This window comes from Acanthisitta chloris, unplaced genomic scaffold, assembly GCF_000695815.1.
Source record: "Acanthisitta chloris isolate BGI_N310 unplaced genomic scaffold, ASM69581v1 scaffold38140, whole genome shotgun sequence".
Taxonomy (NCBI): Eukaryota; Metazoa; Chordata; class Aves; order Passeriformes; family Acanthisittidae; genus Acanthisitta; species Acanthisitta chloris.
Window position 1 is genome coordinate 1 of NW_008650603.1, and position 26,686 is coordinate 26,686.

General features: G+C 39.9%; 1 protein-coding gene across 3 annotated transcripts in view; it reads left to right on the plus strand.

The window, feature by feature from the left end:
* Window positions 1–120: 120 nt before the first annotated feature.
* Window positions 121–26,686, plus strand: part of LOC103797339 (retinal dehydrogenase 2) — a 53,473-nt gene continuing 26,907 nt past the window's right edge. The window contains exons 1-4 of one of the 3 annotated variants that reach the window (XM_009069550.1): window positions 121–341; window positions 23,234–23,338; window positions 23,573–23,713; window positions 25,275–25,404. In XM_009069550.1, coding sequence (XP_009067798.1) covers window positions 225–341; window positions 23,234–23,338; window positions 23,573–23,713; window positions 25,275–25,404 — 493 coding nt within the window. In that variant the 5' untranslated portion in view covers window positions 121–224. Of the gene's footprint in view, window positions 342–23,233; window positions 23,339–23,572; window positions 23,714–25,274; window positions 25,405–26,686 lie in introns of those variants that run through there. The other 2 variants (XM_009069559.1, XM_009069566.1) reach the window with 2 other exon arrangements.

A 26,686-nucleotide genomic window follows, 5' to 3' on the forward strand; every position in this document is an offset into this window, starting at 1 on the left:
GCGGGGCTGTGCCGCTATCGCCCTAGGTAGGATGGACCTGCCCCCCTGCCTCTGCCCCCATGTCCAATAAGAAGAGACCCGGCTTGACACCTGCCTATATACAGAGGAGGAGAGCAACATCCTCAGCGCTGGTCTGTGGAGGGGGGGGGAACCAGCCCAAAACACAACACAACATCAGGTCAGAGCGGGGGGCTCGGTGGTATTATAAACCCCCCCCCAAGGCTATGACTTCCAGTAAAATTGAGATGCCAGGGGAGGTGAAGGCAGATCCTGCAGCTCTGATGGCATCTCTGCATCTGCTGCCTTCTCCCACTCTCAACCTTGAAATCAAATACACCAAGGTAAGTTGTGTTCGTTTGTTCTGGCAGGGAAATTCACGGTTTTCCCTCCAAATGAGGGATTTTGCTTAAAATCAGTTTAATTCAGCCCTACCCAACTTGAGTGCAGAGATAAAAAACTGCTACAAGTCTGCCTCGAATCTGTAATAAAGGAAACAGATTTTTAGCCCTGTAATCATCTGAAAAACCACAGGATAATAGAAAAGCAAATTAGATCTGCTGGGACTGGCTTTGCCACTTCTCTTTGAATGTACTGTTCTTCTACAGAGCTGTTGGGGTTTATTTTCAGTGCAAAATCAGTAGTTCTTGAGTATGTTTCAGTTGCTTTTGATGTACTTCTGAGGACATTATTATACATACCTGGGTATCTCAATCAGAAAATAAAATGTTTTCTTTCTTGAATTACCCTGTGTGCCCCAAGGGACTCTTTTACAATTCCTGGAGGACTCTTAATACTACCAGGTTGTTACAGCACTGGAACAGGTCTCTGCTAACTTCCGTGATACTTGAACCATATTGTAAGAGGACATATTTTTCCTACTAACCTTTAAGATTAATTTTCATAAAGAGAGTGTTAAGAACAAACCCATTGGGTCAATTTAGAAAAATCTGATTTTCTGTGGTGTATTATGGGACTAAATAGGTTTTGTTGATTAAAATGGGCTTTAAGAATAGTCATTTGTTTGTAAATGCAATTTGGATTTTTAAATTCGTTTATATATTTTTAGTCTTTGCATCTTTGGTATCTTTAAAGAATGTTTTCATTCCTGATGGGGAAGTTTCAAATCTATTGTATAAACAAATTACAATGTGTCAGACTTTGTTTCTAATTACCAAGTAACTTAATAGGAAAATAAGCACATCAGCACTGGAAAAAGGTGATAACACTTTTATCTCCTGGAAATACAACTTCAGGAGTTTTAATGCTGATAGGAAACTGATTTTGGCCGATGTAGTGTAATTTTTCCCTCCATATCATCACTTTAAAAGCTTTTCATCTTTTCTCTTTTTTTAGTGGGTGCCAAAACTAATTTGTCCTCTAATTTGTTACAGCAATTCCATGTTCTAGAAGAATGTTTCAGAGGAGAGTCAACTGGTTTAGATTTCATTACATTTTAATGCAAACTGAAATATGCAAATTAAAAGATGCATATGGTTCCTTGCACATAATTTCTTTTAAAATGGTTGAAGTAAATAAGGAATGCAGTTATTGGATGCTGTGTAGTGTTACACTTTGGGAACAATCTTACTGTGTAAGTAGCATTTGGCATGATTTTTGTGCATTGCTGGTTTCAGTGCAAGCTGTACTTCAGGAGTGTTCGGTGGGAAACACTTGAGAGTAGTATCGCAGCTAGTTTGCATAGTAAGTGCACTTGCATTTCTCTGCTCTAAAACTGGAAAATCAGTTCTAAATATCTTGGGAAAATACAGCAGTCAGCAGCAACTAGAGCTTCCTATCTGTGAGAATGTAAGCTGGGTAGTAACCTTGAATAAATCAGAGTACATAGTGCCATCATTATAGATGTACCATGTTACACATTTTATACTAATGGAACAACTAAAAGAAAGTTATTTCATCTCAATATTAAGCCAAAAGCAACAGCAGCATGTTTCTTCTAAGCTTGGTCTTGAGATATCAGGTAACTCCTGGTTCCTTTTGAGAAAAATTTGGTTTAGGACAGGTATCAAATGTTTCACTTGGCACATCCTCTGTCTCTGTTTTTCTGTCTGTCTCGCTCTTTCCTCCTTTTTCTCTCTTTCTCTGCAGGAAATTCAAGTGATTTATAGATAATTGGAGTCTTCAGCTTGGAGTCTTGTCTTGGGCAAGACTTTTATCCAGGATCCACTTTCCCACCTATTACAAAGAAAAACAATCAAAAATGAAATAATGGATTGTAACTTGATTCTTTCTTTGGGGGGAGTGGTCACTTCATGTCCTAAATGACAAACAACTTCCATAAACAATAAATAACATTAGACTAAAGCACTTTGGCAAGAAAAAACCCCCCAACAACCCCAAACCTTGTAAAATCAGACATCTGTAAGCATTCCGAGCAGCCTCTCTCCTGCTTGTTAGCTGGGAATTTTAAATACACAACCAGGACACAGAATTCTTGAATGTTTTATTACAGCTGTCTCTGAATATAAAATCTTAACCATTTGGGAGTTAATTCCTTATGAAAAATAGAGGTACCTGTGAACATTTAAACTAAGTGAAAGAATTTGAAAATATGGTTTGCCCGTTAGATTTTATTTCTGCAATTCCGAAGTCGGTGAATACACAGTTTTGTTAGGCTAGAATGTGTTAAAAATCCGGGATTCCCTAAATGAGATTTGTTAAGGATTTGTAATATGTACTGGGCAAAAAAATTATTATTCATTAATCTTTTACAAACTGCATTACCCTTGGGATTACCCCAAAAGGTCCTGCCAAGAACACACATAAAACAAATATTACCTGTGTCATTTTTCATTTCTTCGATTATTTAGAAGAATTATCAAAACCTGTGAAATATTACTCCAGTAGGTTTATTGTAGTGAGCAGAAAACCGTCTGTTAAGTCCTTCTGATCTGTACACCTGATGCAGCACACAAAGGCAAGGTAGGTTTGGATGGGTCAGAAAAAAATGTTTAGTGATGAAAATTACACAATTCCATCCTTTTATGTAAGATGTGCAGCAGTAGCTATTGTGAATTCAGTATTGAAAGTCAGCCTATGCTGCTTTAAGAAAACAGTCATTAGACATATTTTTCCCAGGTTTTTAATACCTTGGCATGGTCTGTGAAAAATAAAGTGTTGTAGATGTGCGGAATAAGAACTGGTGAGCAGGATGTGAACCAGACGTGCAGGTGAGTGTTCAAGCACACAGGGTTAAGTTTTCTATATAGCTGGCAAGTACTAGGGCTGCTACGTGCAAGATTAACTCTCTTTTCACTGTGATGACTCTTTAACTCTCTCCTTATTAACATTTGGGGAGTGATTGCATCTGCAGAATGGGACATCTCAGAGCAGTGCATGGAATTAGGTCGTGCTCCAGCCCTGTGGCACAGCAAGTCCTCAGGCTTGTCAGGAGTGTGTCGACAGTGCTATGTTCCATATGTAAGGGGCATGTAGGTAGGAAGGGGATCCAGCCCTCCCCCTGGCAACAAGTCACGCTTCTACAAAAGTCAACTTTATGCCAGAAACTCTCCCAGAATGGGCTGCTCCAGAAATATCAGATGTGTGAGACAAGCGATAGCGTGACGTCTGTCTGGTAAGGACATGTTATTAGCATGCTTTGTACAGGAAGCACACCCCTGAAGACCTGCTAGCTTCTGAGGGTGATCAGAGGGTTCTCTGCCTAGTATTATATTGATGCCTCCCACTGGAATGCTTTAATGAAACTCCATTTTCTCTCCTGAGACTGTCTCCCAAGTACCTGGCAGTAGACATGGAATTAGCCCAGTGGATTGAGCCCTTTGCACCATTTCTGTCTTGCTGTCTCTAAGGGACTAAAGGTGTTACTACAGGATGTGGCTATCTTTCCTTTGTTATGGCATGATCACATCTGCTTGACAAAATATTTTCATTGTGGTTTTTAGTAAGCCATGTTGACTCTTTAAAAGACAGCGTGGTGTAAAATGAGGGCCCCAGGGCTCTGTCCTGTCCCAGCTCTATTGCTACATCAGGTAGTTGAGTGCACAATGTTCTCAGTTTGCATCGTGTTGGGGACACTAATCCAGATGGATATTTTAAGTTTTGTTTCTTGCTTGCCAACTGATTTAGGTTGGAGAAAGAGCTGAACACCTTTAGCGTAAGGAAAAACTGAACAATTTTGTGTTTGAGAGGTTTTTATAAAGGGATGCTTTAAAGGGATGAAGTGCAGTAGCAGTGAACAGGTACAGAAACATTTCTGTATTAGAAGCCTTTGAATTAGCTGACAACCACATTTTCTTTGTCTTGTATACAAGGGTTTGCCTCTACTCTTACATCAAAGGCTAAAATCAGACCAGGTAAACTACCTAGCACTACAACAGAAAACTGAATACAGGAGTTTGTATGAAGTGTAGGCAAACTGCTTCTGGGAAGACAAGTACTAACAAATACATTTCAAATTCTCGTATCTGGGTTTGAAGTGGTTTATGCTAAGTTTCAGTATTTTCATTCCCATTGTGCTTTCTTGGCATTGCCCAGAAATGAATGCTGCAGAACACTGTTAAAAATTCTTTTAATCAAAATTTCCAGCACGTGTTTTCCAGATAAAATTCTAGACTGATATTAGGATAGGAGGCAGGAAATGTATTTTATTTAGGATAATATGCAGAATCTTTGTCATTTTTTGAACTGAAGCCAAGCTTTGGCAAAACTCAGGTAAGTGATGAATACATGCACTTTCCCTCATGTCTCTCCCTGAATGAGCTAATTTAATGCCTTTTGAAGTGATATGCAGTGTGTGGTGCTTGAAGAAACCAGCCAACCTTTTGGGGCAGCTGGGTGAGCCATGGGCCTGTTACAAAAGATGGGGCACAGAAAATTAGAGATGTTTGCATGAAGAACAGACAAGTAGAACAGCTACTTTTCCCTTAGTGGAACACTTCTGCGTCTGATGATGACACTAGGTATGTCCCTCTGCATCATCATACATTTTAGTGTATATAGTGTATTGAGATTTACTGTTGTTTAATTTTCCAGTTTGGATTCTCTTCTGGTGTAGTCATGCTTTGTGTTTAGAATTATAATTCATCAACTTATATAGAAATTGCAGACTATTTATGCACTTCTTTGCAAAAAGCAGCCTGAATATAGGATTCTTTCTTTCCTCCTAAACCTTTAAGTCCCTCTGCACAAACCCATTTTACCCAGATTTTGCCTGAGAGAGCAAGTAACAACTGTTATCTTATGCAGATCGAGTCCCTGCTGCAATAGCCATGTAATTCAAGGGCATTAAAAACACAGAAACCACCAAGCTGAAACTGGTCACAACTAGAGAACAACTGCAGGCTTCTCTGAGTGGGTAAAAGTGGTAGCAGTGGCATCTTACTGTGCTGAATCTTTAGGGAAAGGCTGGATCTTTAGGTAAAATGCAAACTGGTTTAATGCATCAAGCTGTATGACAATATATTGTTGTCTCTGTCCAGTCTGTCAGGTCAGATGATACACTGACAGACAAGAACTATGCAATTAGTGCCTTTCTCATCTGTGCAAAAAATGTTTAAAATTTCAAGTATCCAAGTACAAAAGATCCATATATTTATCTGCACACCTAAAACGGAAGGTTGGTAATAATCAGAGCACTTGCCCGAGTTGAAAAGCAGAGAGAGTCATAGCTCTGAAGCAAACAGGGCAGAAACTTGAATATGGATCCCTCCTTTCTGATGGTGGATAGGTCCCAATTTTGCCACCTTTGGCTGTCCTTGGCAAGAGTCTCACATTCTCTCCTGTTGGATAATTCACTTGGAAGTATTTACGAGGTCTCAGAGACATCAACATCGATAGCCCGGTGGGCAGGACACTCACGAAGGAAAGGTAGGATTCAGGTCTTTGCTCCAAGAATACTCATGGTGTCACACAGAGCAAGGATTTGATCCAAGATCTATAGCTGTCTAGGCATAGGAAAGATTGAGTTGGGATACACACACCCTCTCACACTCTGTCTCTCTCACTTTCATTTTGATAAAAAAAAAATTCAAAAATAGAATTCTTCTTTAATTCTCTATACTGTCCTTCAGAAACATTTTCCACAGCAGTTCATCCATTCTGGTACATTTCCATATAAAATTTCTGTCTTGTATCTACACTTTCTGATAAATCCCAGTCCCAAAATTCTTGATGGTCTCTGCAGCTTGTCCATCTCCCTGTCCATGTGAAGTTGTTCCTAACAGCTCTAAATGGTCTCTGCCAGGCTGAAGTTATTGGCTGCCATAAACTGCCTTGTTCCTGGGAGCACCAGATCATGGAACCACTGTATCCAGTTGTCTTCACCACTTTGCAGGGAACATTAACAGTTGACTTCAATAAACTGTCCTTAGACATTGCGAGTAATCTGGAACAGATCAGCATCCAGAAGTTATCTGAACCTTTCTTTCCAACCGCTTTGGCTTGGCACTTACTACCTTTGGCAAATTTAATCTCCCTTGAGTTGCCCAAGTATCATTTAACTTCAGCTCTAGTGATGTATTCTTCAGTACTCTGATTAGCTGGAACATTTTTATCTACAAACTCTGTACCTTACTATTAATGATCTGCAAAAGCAGGTGAACCAAGATATCGATCGCTGGTCACGGTAATGAAGGGGCACCTCGCTATTAACCTCTTTCCAGGGAGAATTATCCGTTTATTTCCAGTCTTTTTATCTTATCTCTTAACCACTTTTTAATCCATGGCAGGACTTTATCTTTCACCATATGGTTAGTAACTTTCCTTAATAGCCTCTTGCTAAGGACTTTATCATCAAAAGCCTTTTTAAAGTCTAAATAAATTATATCCACTGATTCATCTCAGCTCCTCATTTGACTAACTATCTTCCAAGAAATCTCACACATTTACAGAGATAAATGACAAAAGATGAGCTCAGTGGTCCGTATCATAAATTCTTAGTCAGGTCCTGCACAAAGGCACATTTCTTCTTTTACAGTTGTCCAGCTATCTTTCCTAAGGCTGAACTGCAACATTTCCCTATTTATGTTTTGAAAATTGATTCTCCTCACTTTTGGAAAACCCACAGCTTTTTTTTTCTGTTTGTTTGGGATGTTTTTTAAGAACAGAACTCGTTCTTTGGAACAAGTAACCAATGCATCAACTGTAGTTCAGCTGAAAGAAATGACAGACAAAAAATACATTTAAAGAGAGACAAGATTGTAAGTAAGCTATGTAAAGATAATGTGAAAGCACTGATATGTAAAGGTTTAAAAAATCTTCAGAAAGTTGCAGTTTTGTGCAATCCTCTAGTGAGGAATCCTCAGACAAACACTGGCATCCCTACTCAAGCACGATAAGCGCATGAATAGTGTGAAGGTTTAGTGCTAAGTATTACACAGTGAAAGATGAAGTCTAAAAAATGATTTGTCATCTAAGGGCCCAATCATTCCTTACTGTTGTGCTTACTCAAATGAATTCCATTTCAGATTGCATATACCTAATTGTTTTTTCTCCAAAACACAAGTTACCTATTTGAGAATTTGTCAAAAAGCATATTTCTACTGATCAGCATTTTCTGTGAATAGCAATCTACCTTTGTGACATGAATGCAATGCAGCAATTTTAAGTTACACAGTTAACTAAGCTTTAGGAGCACTTCATTACTAGAAGTATGATATGTGAAGCCACATCAAAGCGTTGCTGCAATAGCATTGCTGAAATTGCATCCTAAATGACAAAAGAAAAAAACAGGACTGAATTCTTGATCACTTGGAGTCAGTGCCTTTCACAGAGAGCCTGGTGAACTGTATTTTACCTATGACTTGGAACATAATATATTCCAGCTTTGTTGGACTGAAGTGGGAACTATCCACATCAAATTCTGTGACCCAAATGAAAATATTTAAGGTCAGCTCAATCTCATTTGACCTCAGCTGGAGGTTAAAACACAAGGACCACACTGACCACTAGAGTGTATAGACCTTAATCTGTGAGGGATTCATAGGTAATGAAGATTTTGAATTGAACTCAAAATCTAAAGGGATGCCAGTGGGACAGCTGTGGAGGGGCCTGCAGCAGGTGCTGTGGTTACAGAAAGGATATACTTGCTCATTTCCATGTGGATTTCCAGTATGCCCTAATTTAAAATAAGTGAGTTACAAAAAAAAAAAAATCTGTTTGAAAAGTCACAAAGATGTAGGAAGTGTTGCACTGATGAACAGGCTGCAGCCTCTTTGCTGAACTTGGATGGGAAGGAGATGCAGGGAGAACTGTCCCCTTGTCATGCTCTGGTCATGTGGCAATGATTGCACTAAATCCCTTGGATTTTGCTCAGAAACTATAAGAAAGTGCCTTTCCATACAGAAATTCCAAACACAGGTGTTTACAGAGTCTGGCTCTAAAGTGAGACTGTTTCTTTCCAAAGTAAAGCTATTTACTATCTTGGGTAAATACAGGTATTTTTTTACTGTCTTCAAAAGCTTGCTCTTATCCTCTGAAATAGATCTGAAATAGATCTCTCCAATTGGAAGGTCCTTCCAGGTCTGTAACGTGGCTTTGTTTTCTCATGCTTCAGTGGGAAAAACACCACTTAATACATTATCATCATCATCATCCTCACCACCCTCCCCCAGTATACTCTTAGTAGCTTTTGTGCAACTCCTGATGCCTTAGCTTTTGAAAACTGGAAGAACTGAGATGCATTAGCATTTGGGATTTCTTGTTATTTCAGGGTCTTTATTTCAATTCCTTGCAGCACAACTGGGACTGAAGCAAACTTGCTCTAGATATGGCCTTTAAATGATCTTTGGTATGCTGCCGGTGTTAGACTTTTAGTAAAGATGATTCCCCAGAACAAGTGTTTTACCTGGCATCTTCTAGTGTTCCTAACTAATGGTTCTGCTTTTCTAAATTTTGGCCAGAAAATATAACCTTGCTATAGCCAAATTAAGATCTCCCTGCAATGAGCAGCCACCTCTGGAAATATCTTCAGTCTCCCCTTTATGCGTTCCATTGCCAGGTTGTTTTCAGGATCCACTGACTCTCACACAGCCTGCATCTGCTTATTTATTTAACTTTGGCTTCTCTTGGCTGTTTTGTTTGAGTTACCTTTTTGGTAATTTTCTTCAGAATATTTAGTAGTAATATTTATTTTTTATTTTTTGTCTTCTGTCTTTTAAAGTTAGCACTGTGTTTCTTTATTTTTTGCCTAATTTTCCTCTTGTATCTTCCTTCTCAATCACCTCATTTATTTTCTTGCTTGTGCTTCCCGTTTTTAGCCTTGGGAATGCAAATCTTCTTTGACTCTTTCACATTCTTAAGCTTCCATGCTGATTCTATGGATTTTAATTTCCTAGCTTCAAGCAGGGAGTTTCTAAGTTACTTCCTCTTTAAAAAAAACCTGCTTCTTGAAGTTTAGTATCCCAGAGAGTAGGGCTTCTTCATGTGTTTCTCTCCTGCAATGAAGCTGGAATTATTTACATGGTAACCATTTCTCAGGGGTTCAGACACAATTTTTAGTCCCTGACAGGACTATGTCAAATGTTGTTTACATTAGGATACAGAAAACTCTGTTCTCTACACACTATTTCAGTGCAGCTCTCACTGAACTAATACACAGTTACTTTGGCACCAGTCTTACTGCCTTCTATTCTTTCTCTTCTTTAGTACCACTTCAGTGTCACTTCAGTTGCTCTTATCCAGAAGTCTTCACTCCTGCTATTATCCCTCATGATCTGCTTCTATATCGGTGGGTCTACATTATGTTAAGATTCCCTTCCAGGCAGTGCCCACGCAATGCGTCGCACACGGAGCTGCTCCCCCGTCTCTGCAGCCTGACTTGTCCTCCCTACACAGCTGAAATGTAGAAAGTGTGGTAATGCCTCTGATAATTCTCATCCCCTTATGCTCAAAAAATGCTAGTTTTCTCCTCTCTGTGATACAGTCCAGATCCCCCATTTTCACACTCAGGTTTCTCCTGCTGGTTTACAGGCACTTGCGCTTTTATTTCCTAACTCTAAGATGACCTAGATGAAAATTGTGATCTAGTTAGTTGAAAAACCTTGTAAAGCCTTTTCTGCTCAGCCACAAAAGCACTTCCCATGACACTGCACTTCACTTTTCTTTACCACTCTGCTAGTGTAAAAAGTCCTTAAAATAGAAATTAATTTTAAACTGGATTTAATGCTTCTTTATACTGTCAAATTGACTTGAGAAGGCATTTATGTAACTGGCAGGTGGATACGTAGATTTATTTTTTTAAGGAACCACTTCCTTTTGTTGTCTGAAGCATATTTGGAGTTTATTTTAAATGTTCTTTGCACCCAGGCATAAAAGCACTGTCCTGATTCCACTGGAGATTTTCAAAGCTTACTAGTATGCCATAACATATGCACTTTACATTTGCTTATGTGGGTTTTTTTCAGCTGTAACAGAAATAGTTTAGGTTTGTTCTTGAGTTGTTTTAAACTAGCAAGAAATTACCACCTGCTTTGCAAGTCAAGGGGTTTATTTTATTTTCTCCAAGTCGCTTCAGTTGTGACGTATGGTTGCAGCAGTTCTGTACCAGAACAGCCTGTGTGGACCTTGAGAAACAAGCACACATGTTTTCAGAACATCTGGCTAAGCCTTCACCCCCTTTTCCATCAGTGCTTGACGTTTTGTTAGTCCTCTTTTTGTCCTTATCACACTTTTCTTTACCACAGCCACTTAACGGCTTCTTCTCTTTTGTGATGTTTATGAGATGCTGTTTTTCTGCGAGGTGAGAATCAAGCTCTGCATTTTTCACTGGTCCATCTGAAGTTGTGATATAAGACTAACACTACATATGTTAGCTGTGCTGATGATGACCTAGGAGTCTTGGTGGTCCAACCCTTTGATAATGATTTTAAAATCCATTTGTTACTTTACTAAGGACATTTTTAGCTAGCACTACTCAACTGCAAGTGTTAATATTCTGCTCCCTCAAATCTTTCAGAAAACATTAATTGATTCAGCCTCACTGTAAAGCTGGTGACAAGGCTCCTTCACAGATGGGGGAGTTTAAACTTGTGGGAGTGTAACCATGACTAACTCAGACAGTAGGTCAGTGTCAGAGGCAGGATCTCTTGCTTAACCAGCCAGACTACAAGAAGATCAAACCTCTATTTTTGTACATAGTATTCTGGGAAAGGGCAACACGGATGAATTTCAGAGCCGAGGTTCACATGTGGATGCATGTCTGTGCTTTTATATGGTATTAATTTTACACTGTGTACTCACCTATACATGAACACAGTATAGATGAAAATAGCCCTTTCTTTGTGCTCTTTGCTCTCTTTCCATGTCACTTTATCAGGAGTTGTGTCTGTGCTATTCCCTTGAGCGTTGTCAGGGAGGCAGTGCCCTCCTTGCTGCAAGATCTGCATAAGGAGTTCAGATGAAGCTGGAGCTTATGGTGTTGTTCCCCTCTGGACTTCTCTGTTAGGTGCAGGACTATTCCATCGGTGCGATGCATTGACAGTACAGGAACTCCAGGTTGTTGTCTCTGGTATTGTTTCTATACACTTTGGTTTTGTAAGGTGCTCCAACACAGAGGGAGAAGGAAGGCTCTGCTAGTTAGATGACAATCAGGAGTCCAGTGCAGAACATGCCCACTGCCTGGTGTAGCACAGCTCTTCCATCAGCCAAGACAACTGCTTTTAATGTTTGGATTCTGCACGAAACACAAATGTGTTCATGTTCTTGCTATCTGTTTCAGTTCATTTCTCTCCTTGAGGGAGCAACAGGACAAATCCTTTGATAACTTATTTCCTGGTTAGAAGCCTTTACCTGCTTTTCCTAGAGTGGTTCCCTGTGACTGGGGATCTTTGTAGTCAGCCCTTCCAGCTGTTTGCCTAAATGGTCTTTAGGGAGACTAAAAGCAGTGAACCTGGAATAGCAACATTTGACTTCAGCTGGGTCCCGTGGGAATTTAGTTACTACTTACTGGGTTGGATTGGCAACATACCTTATTCCTGATAACTGCCGAAGCAGCTCATGACTGGTGTGCTCCTTGCAGGAGGGTGGGCACTGGGTGACATATGTTTGCTGTAATTAATGCTGAGTTTCATACCTTTACATACCAATAGCATTTACAATGTCTGGGTGAAAAATTTCTCAGATTAAAGTCTTGATGGTGATTTTATCCATTTAGAGATCATGTGCCATTGTGTTCACTACACTGAGCACAAATCCTGCCTTGTAAACAGCAGGGAGACTAATGAGGTTTGCCCACATTCTGGTATCATTACAAGGGGCTCCAGCAGAGAAAAATGGAGTTTGGTTAGAAAGGCAAAAGAAACATGAATTTTAAAGGGAGGGGAGGTGTGTGTGGAGGGGAATCTCAGGACTGCATATGGGAATATTTGGGTGTTTTAAGGAAGGCTTTTTATTGACAAGACTTACAGTGTACTTTGCTCATTTAAGGAAATCTCTGTGTAGCTAGGTTTTGGTTTTGCCTTAGTCCATGTTTTTAGTGCTGTATGTTTGGCAAAAGTAGAGGGTCATGTTTTTAATTTACCCACTGACAGTTCTTAGTGTTTCTATTTAAAGGAAAATAGAAGAGCTCATTTTGCATGCAGGCTTACATCTCTATACAGAATAGCTTGCCAGTCATATATAAAAATATTAAACTCCCTTAAACATTGGCATTATTTTGCTTTACCCTCAAGTATTTTATTTGCTTGAGACTGTAACCAGCTCATGCAAGAGCACTTCACATCCACTATTAGTCTTAGCACCACAGCATACTTTGGGGTGTAAATTTGTCAGGTATCCAAGCACAGCAGGATTCTTTGACAGTTTAAGCCCAGTTTTCCCCAATCAGCCTTATGAATAATAAAAAGCAGAATGACCTATTTGAGTTTTATATATGTAAAGGCAATGACTTCTCAACAGAAAGAACTGGAGGAGAACTCAGAACTGAACTTTGAGGAAAGGGAATCTAGCTAAAGGTTTCTTATCTCCAGAAGAATAGTCTAAAGTAAATAAATCAGTACTCCCCAAGACTTTTTATTGAAAAGAATTTCCAGCCTGAGAGATTTCATTGCAGTATGGAATGAGAGGTGTTGGGTTCCTTTGCATCTTCTTGAAGAGCAAAAAAGGGTTTATAAATCAGACTTCTGGGAATTGTTATCTCACAGCTGCTTCTAACAAACACAACAATTTGTTTTAAAGGCTTTCACCAAAGATGTCATAAGTGGTAATCCCTATGTTGTAAGTGGGTACTTAATGTGATTTAACTTAATGCTGATGATGCAAAGCTATTCTCCCCCAAAGCCCATTAAGAACATCCAATTTTCTGGTAGACTAACACTCCTGCTTACTATCTTAGAGATAAGTGACTGTTTAACCAGGACAATAAGGAGTAGTTTCAAACCAAGGCTGCAAAACTGAGGTGCCACAAAACGGTTCTTTGTGAAAGTTCAGGCTTTGAATGTAAATGCTACAAGCTGGATTTTTATTTTTAGGAGTAGTTTGAACTTCTGTATGTGCAGACATGTACACACAGGCACTTGGAATCACCTTCATGAGTATACTGGTGAATATCATTATTTATTTGATTAGTAGGCATGGTCTAGGTAGAACAGGGCCAGTGCAAGGCATTTGTGTAAATAAACTGATAAATACTGAACTGTATTTCATGTCACCCTAAAGTGCAGATGATTCTAACAGTTTATCTAAGATAATGCTGCTCACATTGCATGCTTGTTTGTTTGACTTTTTGTGGATTCTGTATGTGCAGAATGACACAAAAGGAAATGTCACCGACATCATTTAGCAAAACATGCTAATGGTAATATTTGAAAATATTCAGGATGCAAACTAGAAGCAAAGGCAAACTTTTCAGGAGCTTAAGGCTGCTCACTTGGGTCTAATATAGAGTTAGCACTTTGCAGGTCAGTGGCTCTGCTATTTGTCTCTGACCTAACAGATCTGGAGTTCTTCACATCAAAACCAAGTCTTGCTGAGCTGAGATCAAACGTGTTAAGGTAAGGATCTTGCCAGTGATTTATCGTGCCAGGGAGGGTGATCAGGCCATGAGGGGCCACTGCAAATGAAGCTGACATTCCAGCAATTTCTCATGTGTAGTTATAAGGTAATTTTCTCAGGCAGAGCTTTTAAGTCAAAATAAATTTGCCCATTGTATTTTTCTATGTTGCCTATAGCATCTGAAATCCTAGCAGGAATATTTATTTATGCAGCCCAGCTAATTTCTAACTTAAAAGCTTGCTCCTGGTGATGAACATTTAAAGTGGCAGTTACCCACAAGTGAGGATCTGCTAGATTCTTTCAAATGGCAGAGCATGTTTCCCACGTACAGATAAATAGCGCACACTGTTTTCTGTCACACGTAACGAGCACACAAGGCTTGAACGCGCAAACGGTGCCAAACACAAGAGAACTACCCTGACTAATACTGGTCTTGTTTGTACAAACCCCTCCTCATTCCCACCATTTCGAAAGAGTGCTTGTGGAAGGGTTTCCAGGATCAAGTTCTTAATAGCCACAACTTCATTAAAGCCCAGTGACAGCCCTATAATTGATTCTGTAAACAAATACTCCCTCCTCTCCACTCTCGATTGAGTGGATTTTTAGAAACCTTTCATTATTTCGTTTTCTAAGGTGCAGTAACTGACATCAAGGATCATAGTCCATCAAAAACACTGCCATCCTTACCCAAATCACCCAGTGATGGCTTTTCTTTGTTATCAGTGGAAATGCAAAGCATACTTAATTTTTTGGTCACCCAGTTTCACAAGCAATGTTTTCTGATGCAGTTAAGAAAGAGAGTAGATGTTCTTCTCCAGCAATTAGAGTCTCACGAGTGAAAGAATAAGTAAAGCTTGGGAGCTTAGTTTCTTAGGAATACATGAAATACTACCTAAGCTATGCTATTGCTCCTGTATTATGCTCCTAACAGCAGATAAATTCTTCATTAACTGGAAAGAAGGTGGAAATTACTTTGAGGAAAGCCTTTATGTGCTATAAGCAAAGTTTCTTCCCACAGGTTTAATAAGGCAGCCAAAAGGAGTAAAATGTTTGTGGTGGGTATAGTTCAACAGCCCTGAAGTTTCTTCTCTTTAGATTAATTTTCTTGAACAACCAGGCGCAAAATAATCCCTTTAATGAGACTGAATGGAAATAACGGATGCTGTATCAGCATGTGGCACAGTGAGAAACTAAAATAGAAAAGGGTATCATCACAGTTTGGCAGCCTGGGTTTTGTGCAGGAAATACTTGGGGGGAGGAGGAAAGTAAGCATGCTACTGCATGTTGTTAAGACTTATTTAATCTTCTTAACTAATTACTCACACTTCCTAATTCAAAATCATACAAACAAAAACGTTTAGATAAGCCGAGAGTTTTTTCAAATGGGTGCCCCCTACAGCTTAGAAAACAAACATGACAGGTTTCCCCCGTCTGATGTGCTGCCATTTGCAGAAGAACAGACCCAACTCCCAGAAAGACAGAAGACTAATTAAGACAGGAAGACAGGCAGGTCAAACATTTGGTGTGAGGGATTTGGGACATAGGGGAGAAAAAAACCATGTTACATTCCACTTTCACAGCAGACTGACAGGAGGCTTCAAGCCCTTTCTCTGATTCCATTTGCTGCTCAGGGACCCTGGATTTCTCCAGTTTCTCCTCCCACGACACCCATTTCCTAGTGTACCATTCCCCAAACCTCTTTTGGTTACAGGAGTCTTGCTGTATCTACTTTTAAGCACCTAAACAACATATCTAGGTGAGTGTGCCAGGGCAGCAGCCACTGGAGACACAGGGGTAGTGACAAGCCTGAGGTGGCAGGTCATGCCCCAAGGGAGTGCTTTGCCCTCTCCTCCCACCCCACTGGGACTGAAAAGAGACTGAGCTGACACCACCAGGTGCTAGATCATATGAATCCTCCTCCATCTTATGTCTGCCGCACAAGTCTGACTTCCTTTACACAGGCTGAAATATTACTGTGATGTATTCACCTGTTTTAAATACTTGGCTTCTGATTCAAAGTCCACTGATGTCAAGGACTGTTTTTCATTTCAGTAGGGTTGACTCAGGCCTTACTACTTGGAATTTACATCCAGAGAAGTTAAACACTCCAGTCTTCTCATCAGACATGTACTCTTGGCATAGGACTCAGGTTGCATAAACATAATTCTACTAGAGTTCGACACACTGCTGTGCTGACAGCGAAACCAGAGCAGCCTCATTCACTTCTTGTGCATTTTATTTCCAATTCCATTTTTTTGATCCTCCTGCTGTAGCATGTTTGTAAATGTTTAAAATTCTCCAGCCCTCTCAGTACACTCTGAAATTTGGATTCTAGGTATCTTGAGTGAAATTTTAAGCTTGGATTTATGAAGGAAAGCCCCATTTATGGTACACCATGTCCAAAAGCCATGACATTATCCTTCACGCTCTGAGGTCCAAATGAGTTTTTTTAAAAAAGCACAAATACCCTAAAGCACACACAGCTATAGAAAAGAGTTCTTCTTCCTTTTCAATTTTTTTTTTGAACAGTGTGGAGGGTGTGAATAAGGAGAGGAAAGGAGCTAGGGCAACCCAGCAGCCAAAGAGGAAAAATAAAAACATGTTCGGGTTTTGTTTGGCCTCGCAGACCTCACAGGCTCTAGAGCAGGTGTCAAGTTTCCAGTGAAACAGCTTTGTCTCCCAGTACAAACATCCCTCTGGAGGCTATTGCCACTGATTCCCTTTCCTCAACCAGTGCCTGATTCAGCTCCCACTGAAACCAGTTGGATTTTTCCTCTTGTTCTACTCTGGGTAGGTTCAGGTCTCTTATGGCTGAAAACCAGCTATGCCCACAGGAGCTTGCTCGCCAGAATGAAATTTGGTGCAAAGTTGAGTGTTGCTCATGCAGAGTTCACTGTTATTCTTCAAACAATTATAGTTCCACCGCAGTTGAAAGGCATCTCATTACAAGAACCCAGATCTGGGTAACTTCTGAGGCCTGATATGCTCTGTGCTAGCTATAATGACTGACACGAGCACCAGTTCTGCCGGTGTGCTCGGCCTGCCTTGCCTCGTGTGCAGCCATTGGCACTGCCCAAAGAGGCTCATTCTTGGGTTGCCTTGAGAAGCAGCATTCTGCACTGAGAATGTCTGGGGAGTTGGCCTCGAAGCCCATTACTCAGGTTGTGAACTGCCAGCAAAGAGCAGTGACTCTTGCTGGTCATCTGAACAATGTTCTTAAAATAATATGGCAGTGCTGATCCATTGCTGGTCAGTCAGCTCTCAGTCTGTTGGGATTGGCTTTTGCTTTCCTAGTGCTAGGAAACCTAGCTACAAACCAGGTTCTCGCTGATTCTGTAGCCAGCTGTTGGTTTCCAGTCACTCCCAGGAGTGCCTCACAACACTAGAGGCACTCCTGGGAGTGTGAGAGATTTGCTGTATCAAGACAGCCATAAAAGTGAAGGCAAACAAGGCTTGTGAAAATAAACAAGCTGCACCTCTGATTGGCAATCCCATCTACTTCATTCCCTTACAATTGTACTAATCGTTAGGACTCTTGAAATATTTCCCAAGGAGAGGAAATGAAGTTGCCGAGATGGGAAAGGATATGAAATTTCCTGACCAGACTGAGGCGCAGGTGCCTGGTATCTGGGATGTTATGCAGTATTTACCAAGGGAAATGCTGCTGCTGGATGTTTTGCATGCCTCTAAAATTGTTGTATGTCCTTCCTCAAAAAAAAAGTGCCATTATGTATTTCTTAATGCCTCCAGCTCTGAGAAGATGCTGAGGGCCGAACAGCTGTGATTCTTTTATAAAGTACTTTGGCATCTGATGCCCCCTCCCCCATCCCTGCAGACTTAATGTCGAAGGCTCTCTAAGGAGAGAGCCACATATGAAAAAAAGATCTTTGATGGAATGAAACTATAACCAGCTACTAAATCAATTGAGTTAGGAAATTCCCATTCCTTCCTCCATTCATCCAGAACCAAATCTCCTGTGGGAAGCCATTATTATTTGGATGTTAAAATCCTCTTCCTGTATGAAAAAACATTTCTGGAGCTGCAACAGCATAAAAACTTTGTTTATTAAATCCATGGGAAAATAATTCCACCTCCAAAGAGCTGAATGCTAGGCCACTGTCTGTGCACTGGCTGAAGTTCTTAGTTAAACAGCTGGGGAGCCTGAAGAAAATGTCTGATGACATCATCACTAAGCAATATCAAATTAAGAATGTAGATCATCATTTCACTCACACATCATTAAGAACATTTTCAAGAAAGGAAATGAAAAGTTACATTGTTGCCACCTGGGTTGATTACTCTTATGAATTAAAAGAGCCCAAATTAATTTTTTTCTACATGTTTTAAGGAAAGACAACACCTAAAATAAAGGCAGTGAGCTTGCAGGAATCCCCAGTGAATGTGAAAATCAGTTCCATTTCCCAAATCTAGGGCTAGCCCCTGGAGGAACAGTAGAGGGAATCTGTAGTGCCATGAAAACAAAGCTCCTTCAACTAAGAGCTGCAAGGGAGGTATTAGTTCTGTGCTGTATTTTATTTAATCATATTTATACACACACTCATAAAAATAGTTTTTTTGTACTCAGTGGTCAATAGTGATGAAAACACAAAATCCTGTCTATTTTCTCCCTGCTTTAAATTTTGCTACTACTGCACTGCAGATTAGAATGTCCAGGCTGGGTCTGTCCACACCCATTCCTCTTTGAATACTTACCACTCCAATTACCTGCATGGTTTGAAATGAACGGTAAGTTGCTAATTATTAGTAAGCCAAGTGGTACAGATGGCTACTTAAACAAGATATCGTAGTTGTTTGTTTGCAAAGCTTAATTTGCTTTGTGTTATGCTAGAAACATTTACCATTGGCTTGATTTCAAAACTGATGAGCATCCAAAATGCTGTTGAACTCGGTGTGTAATGCTCGTGAAATGCAGGTCTTGTGCAAAATGCAGTGTATGATTTCCTTCCTGCTGCATGTCTCAAAGTAACTAGGAATTTTTACATGATAGTTTGGAATTTTACTCTTCCTTTGTATACTTTTTGGTATGATACGGTATCTCAAAAGCTCTGAGCAGTCACGTGGCCTGTAGGATGGGTCAGATTGCCTTCTTGATTAGTCCTATGGAACTCTGTTAAATGTAGCTATATGTAATTAACTGTGAGAAGGAGTTGAAGCTAGTTAAGACATGGTGGGACCAGTATCTTGAGAAGTTCTATCAAAAGATCTGTGAGAGCATCTGTGTGTGTGAGCAAGAGGTTATTGTCAGTACTGGGAGGGATATGACTGTTGTTTTTACAAAAATCCTATGCCTTCTTCATCTTTCATTTGGAAAGGCACAGAAATTGCCAAGAGATCTTTTTGATGAGATCTCATGAGAATGATGATAGTCTAAGGGCACATTCACAGGGGCAGCCACGAGCTTCCAACTGCACCTGTGACACTGTGAGGCCTGTTGGAAACGTCCCCATCCCACACACATACAACCTCACCCACCTGCCACCTCACCTGCTGCCCTGGTCTGCATGTTCCCTTAGGCATCACTGATCAACAAATAATATTCAATTTCCTCCTTAGACCACTGTACACTGCAGCCAGACTCCTCACTTACAAGAGGCTTTGTCTCTTTTTCCAGTTGGGTTTGTTCTTGGCCAAATCCTTGTACTGTCAGGGACACCTCGAGAAAACAGGAAAGTTTGCCTTTTATCTTTCTGCTCTGACATTGCTGCAGTTACTGGTTCTACTGAGAGTAAATGGCAAACAAAATGTTTGTGTGTTCCAGAATTTTTCAAATGCTCCCTTCTTCCCCTTCCATTTTGGCATAGTGCTGTTGATAGCACCCAACAGGCAGATTATTTAACTAGCACAATACCACATAGCAAATGAATGACACACTATATACTTTTTATTTTCCTTACTGCATATCACAAAAGGTAACACTAGGACTCAAACAAAAACAAATTACCTCAGTAACTCCTGGAAAACTCAAGTGGTTAATCAGTTACCTTTTATTTACATATATATGCTTAATGCTGAATTAAGTTGTAAAAACCAAAGGCTGATTTATAGCCCCAGTCAGCCTTAATTAACATTGATTCCAGGGGAATAGTAAATGTGAATAGCCTTCACAATTGAGGTTGAACAATGAACTCACTGGGTGTTGTCCAATTTGTAGCATGATTTACATGGAAGCAAGCCCTTCTTTTTCTAGGGTTACCCCTTTTTTATCTGGTGTTTAGGATGGGTTATATATAATCCATAGATAGGAACATTTGCTGTCAAATATTCTCCCTGATTTAGAGTTAGCCTTTACCATGGTCACTATAAATAAGGCAGAAAAAAACCCAATTTGAGGCTTTGCAGGGATTCCTTGTTCTTGCAATGTGTCATCGCTTCTCCATTTCATGGCATTTTTACGAAGTGGCCATAATGAAAGTCAGATTAAATGTACAGGATATATACGTTTAATCAACAGCCATTGGAGTCAGTAGTGCTGGAAGAGTTATAAAAGCCCCTGTGAATGCAAATTTATTGCAAAAGAATCTGTGTCTTGGTGGTAGGAATATCTGCTGAATGGTACTACCTGACACAGAACACCTAAAACTTTCAAAAGTGAATTATTTAAGTGTAAGGTTTTGCTTGTAAAGCCGCCAGCTGCTGGATTTCAAGACTTGAAACTGTTCCAAAACATGGGACTAGGTACTTTATTTGTGCACTAGAGTAAATACTCTGATTTTACTGCCAATTTAAATGTGCTCAGTTTACAGTAATGAGCTTGTATAGGCAATACCTTGTTTATAGAAAGTGGAACAGGAAGAAACTAACATTAACCATTAACAGTAGCAATTTCTCTTGCCTTCAACTCTAACTTTATGCCAAATAGATCTTTCCCATGTCCTATCTGAAATATTTACTATTGCTGTTCTTTTTCTAAATGTGTGGGATAAATGGAGCATTTGATAAAATAATATACCTTCTCCTTCCAGTCGACTTCAATTGCAACACTCTTTTGTAATTCCAAGGCACTTTTTCTCATTCCTATGGTGAAATGTATTTTAAGAGCAAATACTTGTCCTGTCTACTAGCAAACCTGATGATAGGTGTTAATCCCAGAAGAATGGAGTTAACAGTTTTTAATCTTTTTTAAAAAGAACAGACCACTTCTATAGAGGAAGTGTACTGAATTGTGGTTGCCACAACTTCTCAGGTTCTTGTACTCACCCTAACTGTTTTATTCTTTCAATACAACAACTCACAGGAGAAACCTCTGTGTTTATGTACATTCTGTCACCTTAAACAAACATGCTTACATCTCCTTTGGCCATCTGCTCCTGAAGCTGCAAGCTTTTCTCCCTTCCCCTCCCTCCTCAGCTCCCCCACACACACTCTGGGCACAGAGTTAACTCCCATGAACTAACTCAATGGAAAGCATGACAGTAAAATCCTCCTTCAACACACATCCCAGACCTCAGAGTTTCTTTGTTTCACCCGCAGTCTAAAAAGTGACAGTGATACACTGGAGGATTTTGGCTTACGGAGTTGGTCACAAGAGAGATTCTTTCACTATCTTATTTTGGCTGGGTTAGCTCCAAAATGTTGTAACAGGGACCAGGACTTTGGTTTGCCAAACACTGTAACCACTGAGCAGTAAGACACCAGTACAGTCTGAGAAGCTTACTGTCCAAGAACTCGACGAGGTTCAGGGTAAATACAGCATGCAAAGAAAGCAATTGTAGTGGTGTGGTAGGTCTTGAGTTTGGCAACCTCTGAAAACCTAAACAAAAAAAAGTGGGGAAAGTAAAGAAAGGACAGGCTCTGGAGAGGGTGGAAGGTCAGATAGCAAAGTGGCTGAAGTTTGATGTACAGGGAAGATGAGGAAACATCTGTAATAGCAAAAGCACAGGTAATTGTTCCTTTTGAAGTACAGTTGTCCTTTCACCAGGGTCTTTTCCAGGCAGGAGCAGGTTCCTCCCACACACACCCCCAGTCAGCTGGACATGAGTCAGCTCTGAAGCAGAAGCTGTGTCACTGCAGTTAGTGTGGCACTGAGCCTGAGCTAATAAGCCCTGCTGAGAAGACAGCTACAGGCCTTCCATTTGGCTTGGAGAATAGGTTGAGCAAACTCATGTCTAGTAACAGAAAACTCTACAGGTGTATCTTTGCCTTCATGTGTAAAAAGATGGGCCAGTTTCTACCACCTGAGTATCTCCGCTCGGAGCTGAGCCTCCTCAAGCTGTCAAAGGGTCCCTGTCTCTATAAGCACAGAGCCACAGAGCCACTTGCAAAACGAGGATGGTGAATATTCCTTCTCTTAGAGGTGATCTCTTGCCTCCAGTGAAGCCAGGGGTAAAATTCCTGCTTATTTCAATGAGGCCAGAACATCCCCTTACACATTTAAAGTTGTATTTCATGGAATACAGTGAAAGTACATTGATAGCTGAACTCCAAGGAACCCATATGGTGCCTGGACATTTTGAACACTGATTCTTAGAAAGATTTAAAAGACAGGAAGAGTCTGAGTATCTGGAAAACCTTTTGCTCAGTCATTTTCCTGGAGTGACTTCTTTCGTATTTGCTAATAAATAATTGCATCCTGTTCTTGAAAGTCATTCAGTAGAAAATAGCTGACATGTATGCAGCTACCAGTAAAAATCTACTTTAAATAAAGTAATTTGTCATTACCTTTCTCAAGACAGCTCTTGTCAGCCCCATTACCATTTGAGTTTGGTTTGCCCGTGACAATTAAAATGATACCAATGCTGAAAGAATTTAACAATTTCCATTGTTCCAAGCAGATAAGCGAGTTAGTTCTGTGCTGCAAGCCATCACTGTAGCCATAATCAACTGACTGTGTATTGAAGAACTGTGATGTTTGAGATTATTCAGCCTTGACTGGGCTGTATCAGTGACCAAATGTTTACTTACTGAATGGAATGATTACTCCAAATCCCTGTCTTGTCTCCAGCAGTTTCAAGGCTTTTTCTCTGATACAGGTATTTCCTTTTTTAGGTTATTCGTTACAGTTTTTGAACCAAATCTGAATGTCAGCCAAGTTAATTGGAATTTGATGTTGCTTCTGTAGTGACACTGCTACAGAATGCAGAAAGACATCGGGGCTGACCTCAGCATGAACTCTTGAAAACTGTAATTTTCACAAGCATAAATAGGTTGCAGCTCTTTTGTATTAGAATCTGCAGCCTTTCCCAGGACTTTGTTTTTATATATGTGACTGTTCATGCAGGAAGGTTGATGACTTCTCTTCCTTTTCTAGATTTTCATCAATAATGAATGGCAGAATTCTGAAAGTGGGAGAATATTCCCAGTGTATAATCCAGCAACAGGAGAGCAGATCTGTGAGATTCAGGAAGCTGACAAGGTAATGCATCTAATGAATGACTATATGTATAATGCATAAATATATCAAATAAAAGATAATAGATATGTATAAATAGATCAAAGCAACAGTCCAGAATAGCACTGTTGGGCAGTTCTTTTATAAATCATGGTTCCAAAATCCATCATGTGGCTAAGGTTGTACAACAGCAAATTTCCTAAGCCTAGTGCTGTTATTTACCTGTGGGCCTTCACTTTTGTCCTTCCTTCTTTACAGGTTGATACGGACAAAGCAGTGAGGGCAGCTCGACTTGCTTTTTCTCTAGGTTCCGTGTGGAGGAGAATGGATGCATCGGAACGAGGACATCTTCTGGATAAGCTCGCAGACTTGGTTGAAAGAGACAGGGCAATTCTTGCTGTAAGTGGCACATGAAAATCAATAGTCAAATCATTTGTCACTTTTATGTTCTGAGAGCAAACTAGTTCATGAATGTGTCAATATAATTGTGTTTGAAAACTACACTCAGCTACATGGCTGATTGTCTGTCTGCTTACCACCTCACCCAAAGCTCCTAAAAGTCAACAGGAGTCTTCCAATGGACTCCAGAGAGCTTTAAATTGGACCTCACGCAAACGCATGGGTGTGCACACATGTGGACACCTGCCATAGCTGCTTGAAACTTCTCTAGAATAAAAACTGGCAGGCTGAGTTGGGTGATTTGTGCAGACATTGATGCAATGGCAGGTGAAATGCTCACTGACGCTCGACTGGTAGCAAGAATTCTGGGTACAGCACTAGTTTGCTCAGGGATGAAGCCATCTAAACGGTGGCATTGTTAATGTTGTTTTCCGCATGTCAACTGCTTTGAACTAAGCTGGTGAACATCTTAATTCCAGCTTTGTCAACACTTAAATCATCTTACCACCAGCGTATACTGTAAAATCGCCACAGGGAGAAGGAAGTGCACAGCAAATCAAGTTTACTCTGCCTGTCATTTGATTTTTATTTCTAGAGCCAAGTTCTTTACTGAATTGCACTGCAGGCAATGCCATTAATTGCTCTTGGGGGATATAAGTCAGTGCAGAATTAGGCCTCCATTCTTCTCTATAGAAACTCATTTGATGGTTGGTGTGTTACACATGGGCGTCCTTTGCCCATTCTTAATGATTTCTATTAGACAGCTATTGAGAATGAGTTAAGCTACTCAGCATCTTAGGATATTTTATTGGATTTTTTTTGCTAAATGATCTTAGGAGTCCCTAAGAGGATAGCTTATAAGATACTTTTAAAAATAGGAATATTAACTTAAAACTAAGGACATTAGCTTGTTAATTTATGAGCTTCCCTAGAGGAGAGTTTGTTTATTTGATGGCAATAAATAAACTGGCTGTACAGTATAGATATCTCAGACCTCAGCAGGAGTCTTGGCAGCCATATAGAGAAATTTTTATATTCACATCAATTATATAAAGAGGGATATGTCCATTCTTCTCTTTATGGATTCAGATCATTAATACGGGGTTACAAGGAGCCCCTTCTCAGCTGTTATCATTAACATAACAGAACCTAGTTTGACAGGCATTTTTATCTTGGCTCCTGATTAAAGCAATTCAGCATTTATAGATCTGGACCAAACAGAGTGGCTGCTAGGTTCAAAATACACAAAGGCACATGGACGTGCATGTGGATACACACATAAACCCACAAGACAGATAGACACACAAACACACATAAACACACACGTTTTTTGCAGAAAATGCTTTTTTGTTCACATTTGCAAAAAGAAGTAATAAAAGGGATCAGATAATTGTTCTGAACCTTCTCAGTTAAGACTATGCTAAGGCATAACTGGTTGGTCTGCATTAAAATCTTTGTCATGATTGAAGAGCTGTTAAGATAGCAAATACTAAAATGTAAAAATACTAAAGTCCAAAAATGTTATTGTGCTTATATCTCTTAACTTTTTCTTGTCCTCCAGACTATGGAATCGCTGAACAGCGGCAAACCATTCTTGCAAGCTTTCTATGTGGATCTCCAGGGAGTCATAAAAACCCTGAGGTATTACGCAGGTTGGGCAGACAAAATCCATGGAATGACCATTCCTGTAGGTAAGGAGAATTAAACCACAGATATGCACCTAAACCTTCTCATGGCTAAATGGCTTAACAGATTACAGCTTCCAGGAAGGTAGAAGAGAACCTTGTTGTGGTCTTGCAGTGTGCAGTATGTTGCTGAAGCAATGTCTGAAAGTCAGCAAGGGCAGGACTAGATGCCCTGCTATTGCTCTGCCCTGCATGCACACCTGGAGAGGGCTTGGTTTCCTTGGCATGTGCCCATCTGAGAACGAGGTAGCTCAATACCTACATTTAGATACTGATGTACTTATGAAAACGGATACACTATAAACCTGACAAATACGTTGGAACTCATGAAAACAGTGTCAGCTGCCTGTTCAAGGAACAGTATGCTTATGTATAGATCTTGTTTGTATGTCTTGTTACTGCTTATGCAAATCATTTTACTTGGGACTAACACTAGATCTAAATCAGTTTATACTTTGAGAGAGTTCAGAATGTTACTGTAGAGAACTACGTACATATCAGAAATATTTTGTTATGTATGCTTCTTCAAATTATTCAGTGGGATGAGTTTTATACTATATATATAAATCTTTATGAGTGCTAGGAAATTAGTTATTATGCTTTTATTTTTTTGCTAAAGAGATAAGAAAAAATCCTTACCATTATTTTTATTTAATGAGTCTCTTCCTCCTGCCCCTCCCTCCCAGATGTTTAACAAACACAGGCTGTATTTTCTGATGCAAACATATCCATTTGCAGTCTGGACTAAATGTACCAAGTGCTATAATTATGCAAAGTGGTACATGATAGCAAAGAATGATTTTATGCAGGTGTGGGCATTAAGAAAAATGTACTCATCTTTCACCTGCATAAAATAAATCTTTGGAAAAACATTAAGGAAAATGAACATCCGTTCTGTGGATTCTTTTTGACTTCATGGTGCACAGTGTTCATTGCACATGCAATGTTTCTTGCACTTTACTGAAGCAGCCCAGCAAGGCACACTCACAGGGAAATATATTCTGCTGTTGCCCATCTATTTCCCTGATGTTACACAGTATCTGCAGTGCACTCACTTCCCTCTCTACGGCAAAGCCCCAAACCATCAAAGCTAGATAAATTGAAAATGTGCCCCCAAAATTTTCAGAAGGAAAACAGATCATTTAACTCTTATTGCACTGTTACTCATCATGGTATTTCACCTTATTAAAATTGCAGAGTGTTCTGACTGGTGTTATCAGCACTAGTTTATTTTTGCCAAAAAAATTACAATATTTCAGGTATAGACTCTCCTGCAAGGACTCAGAGA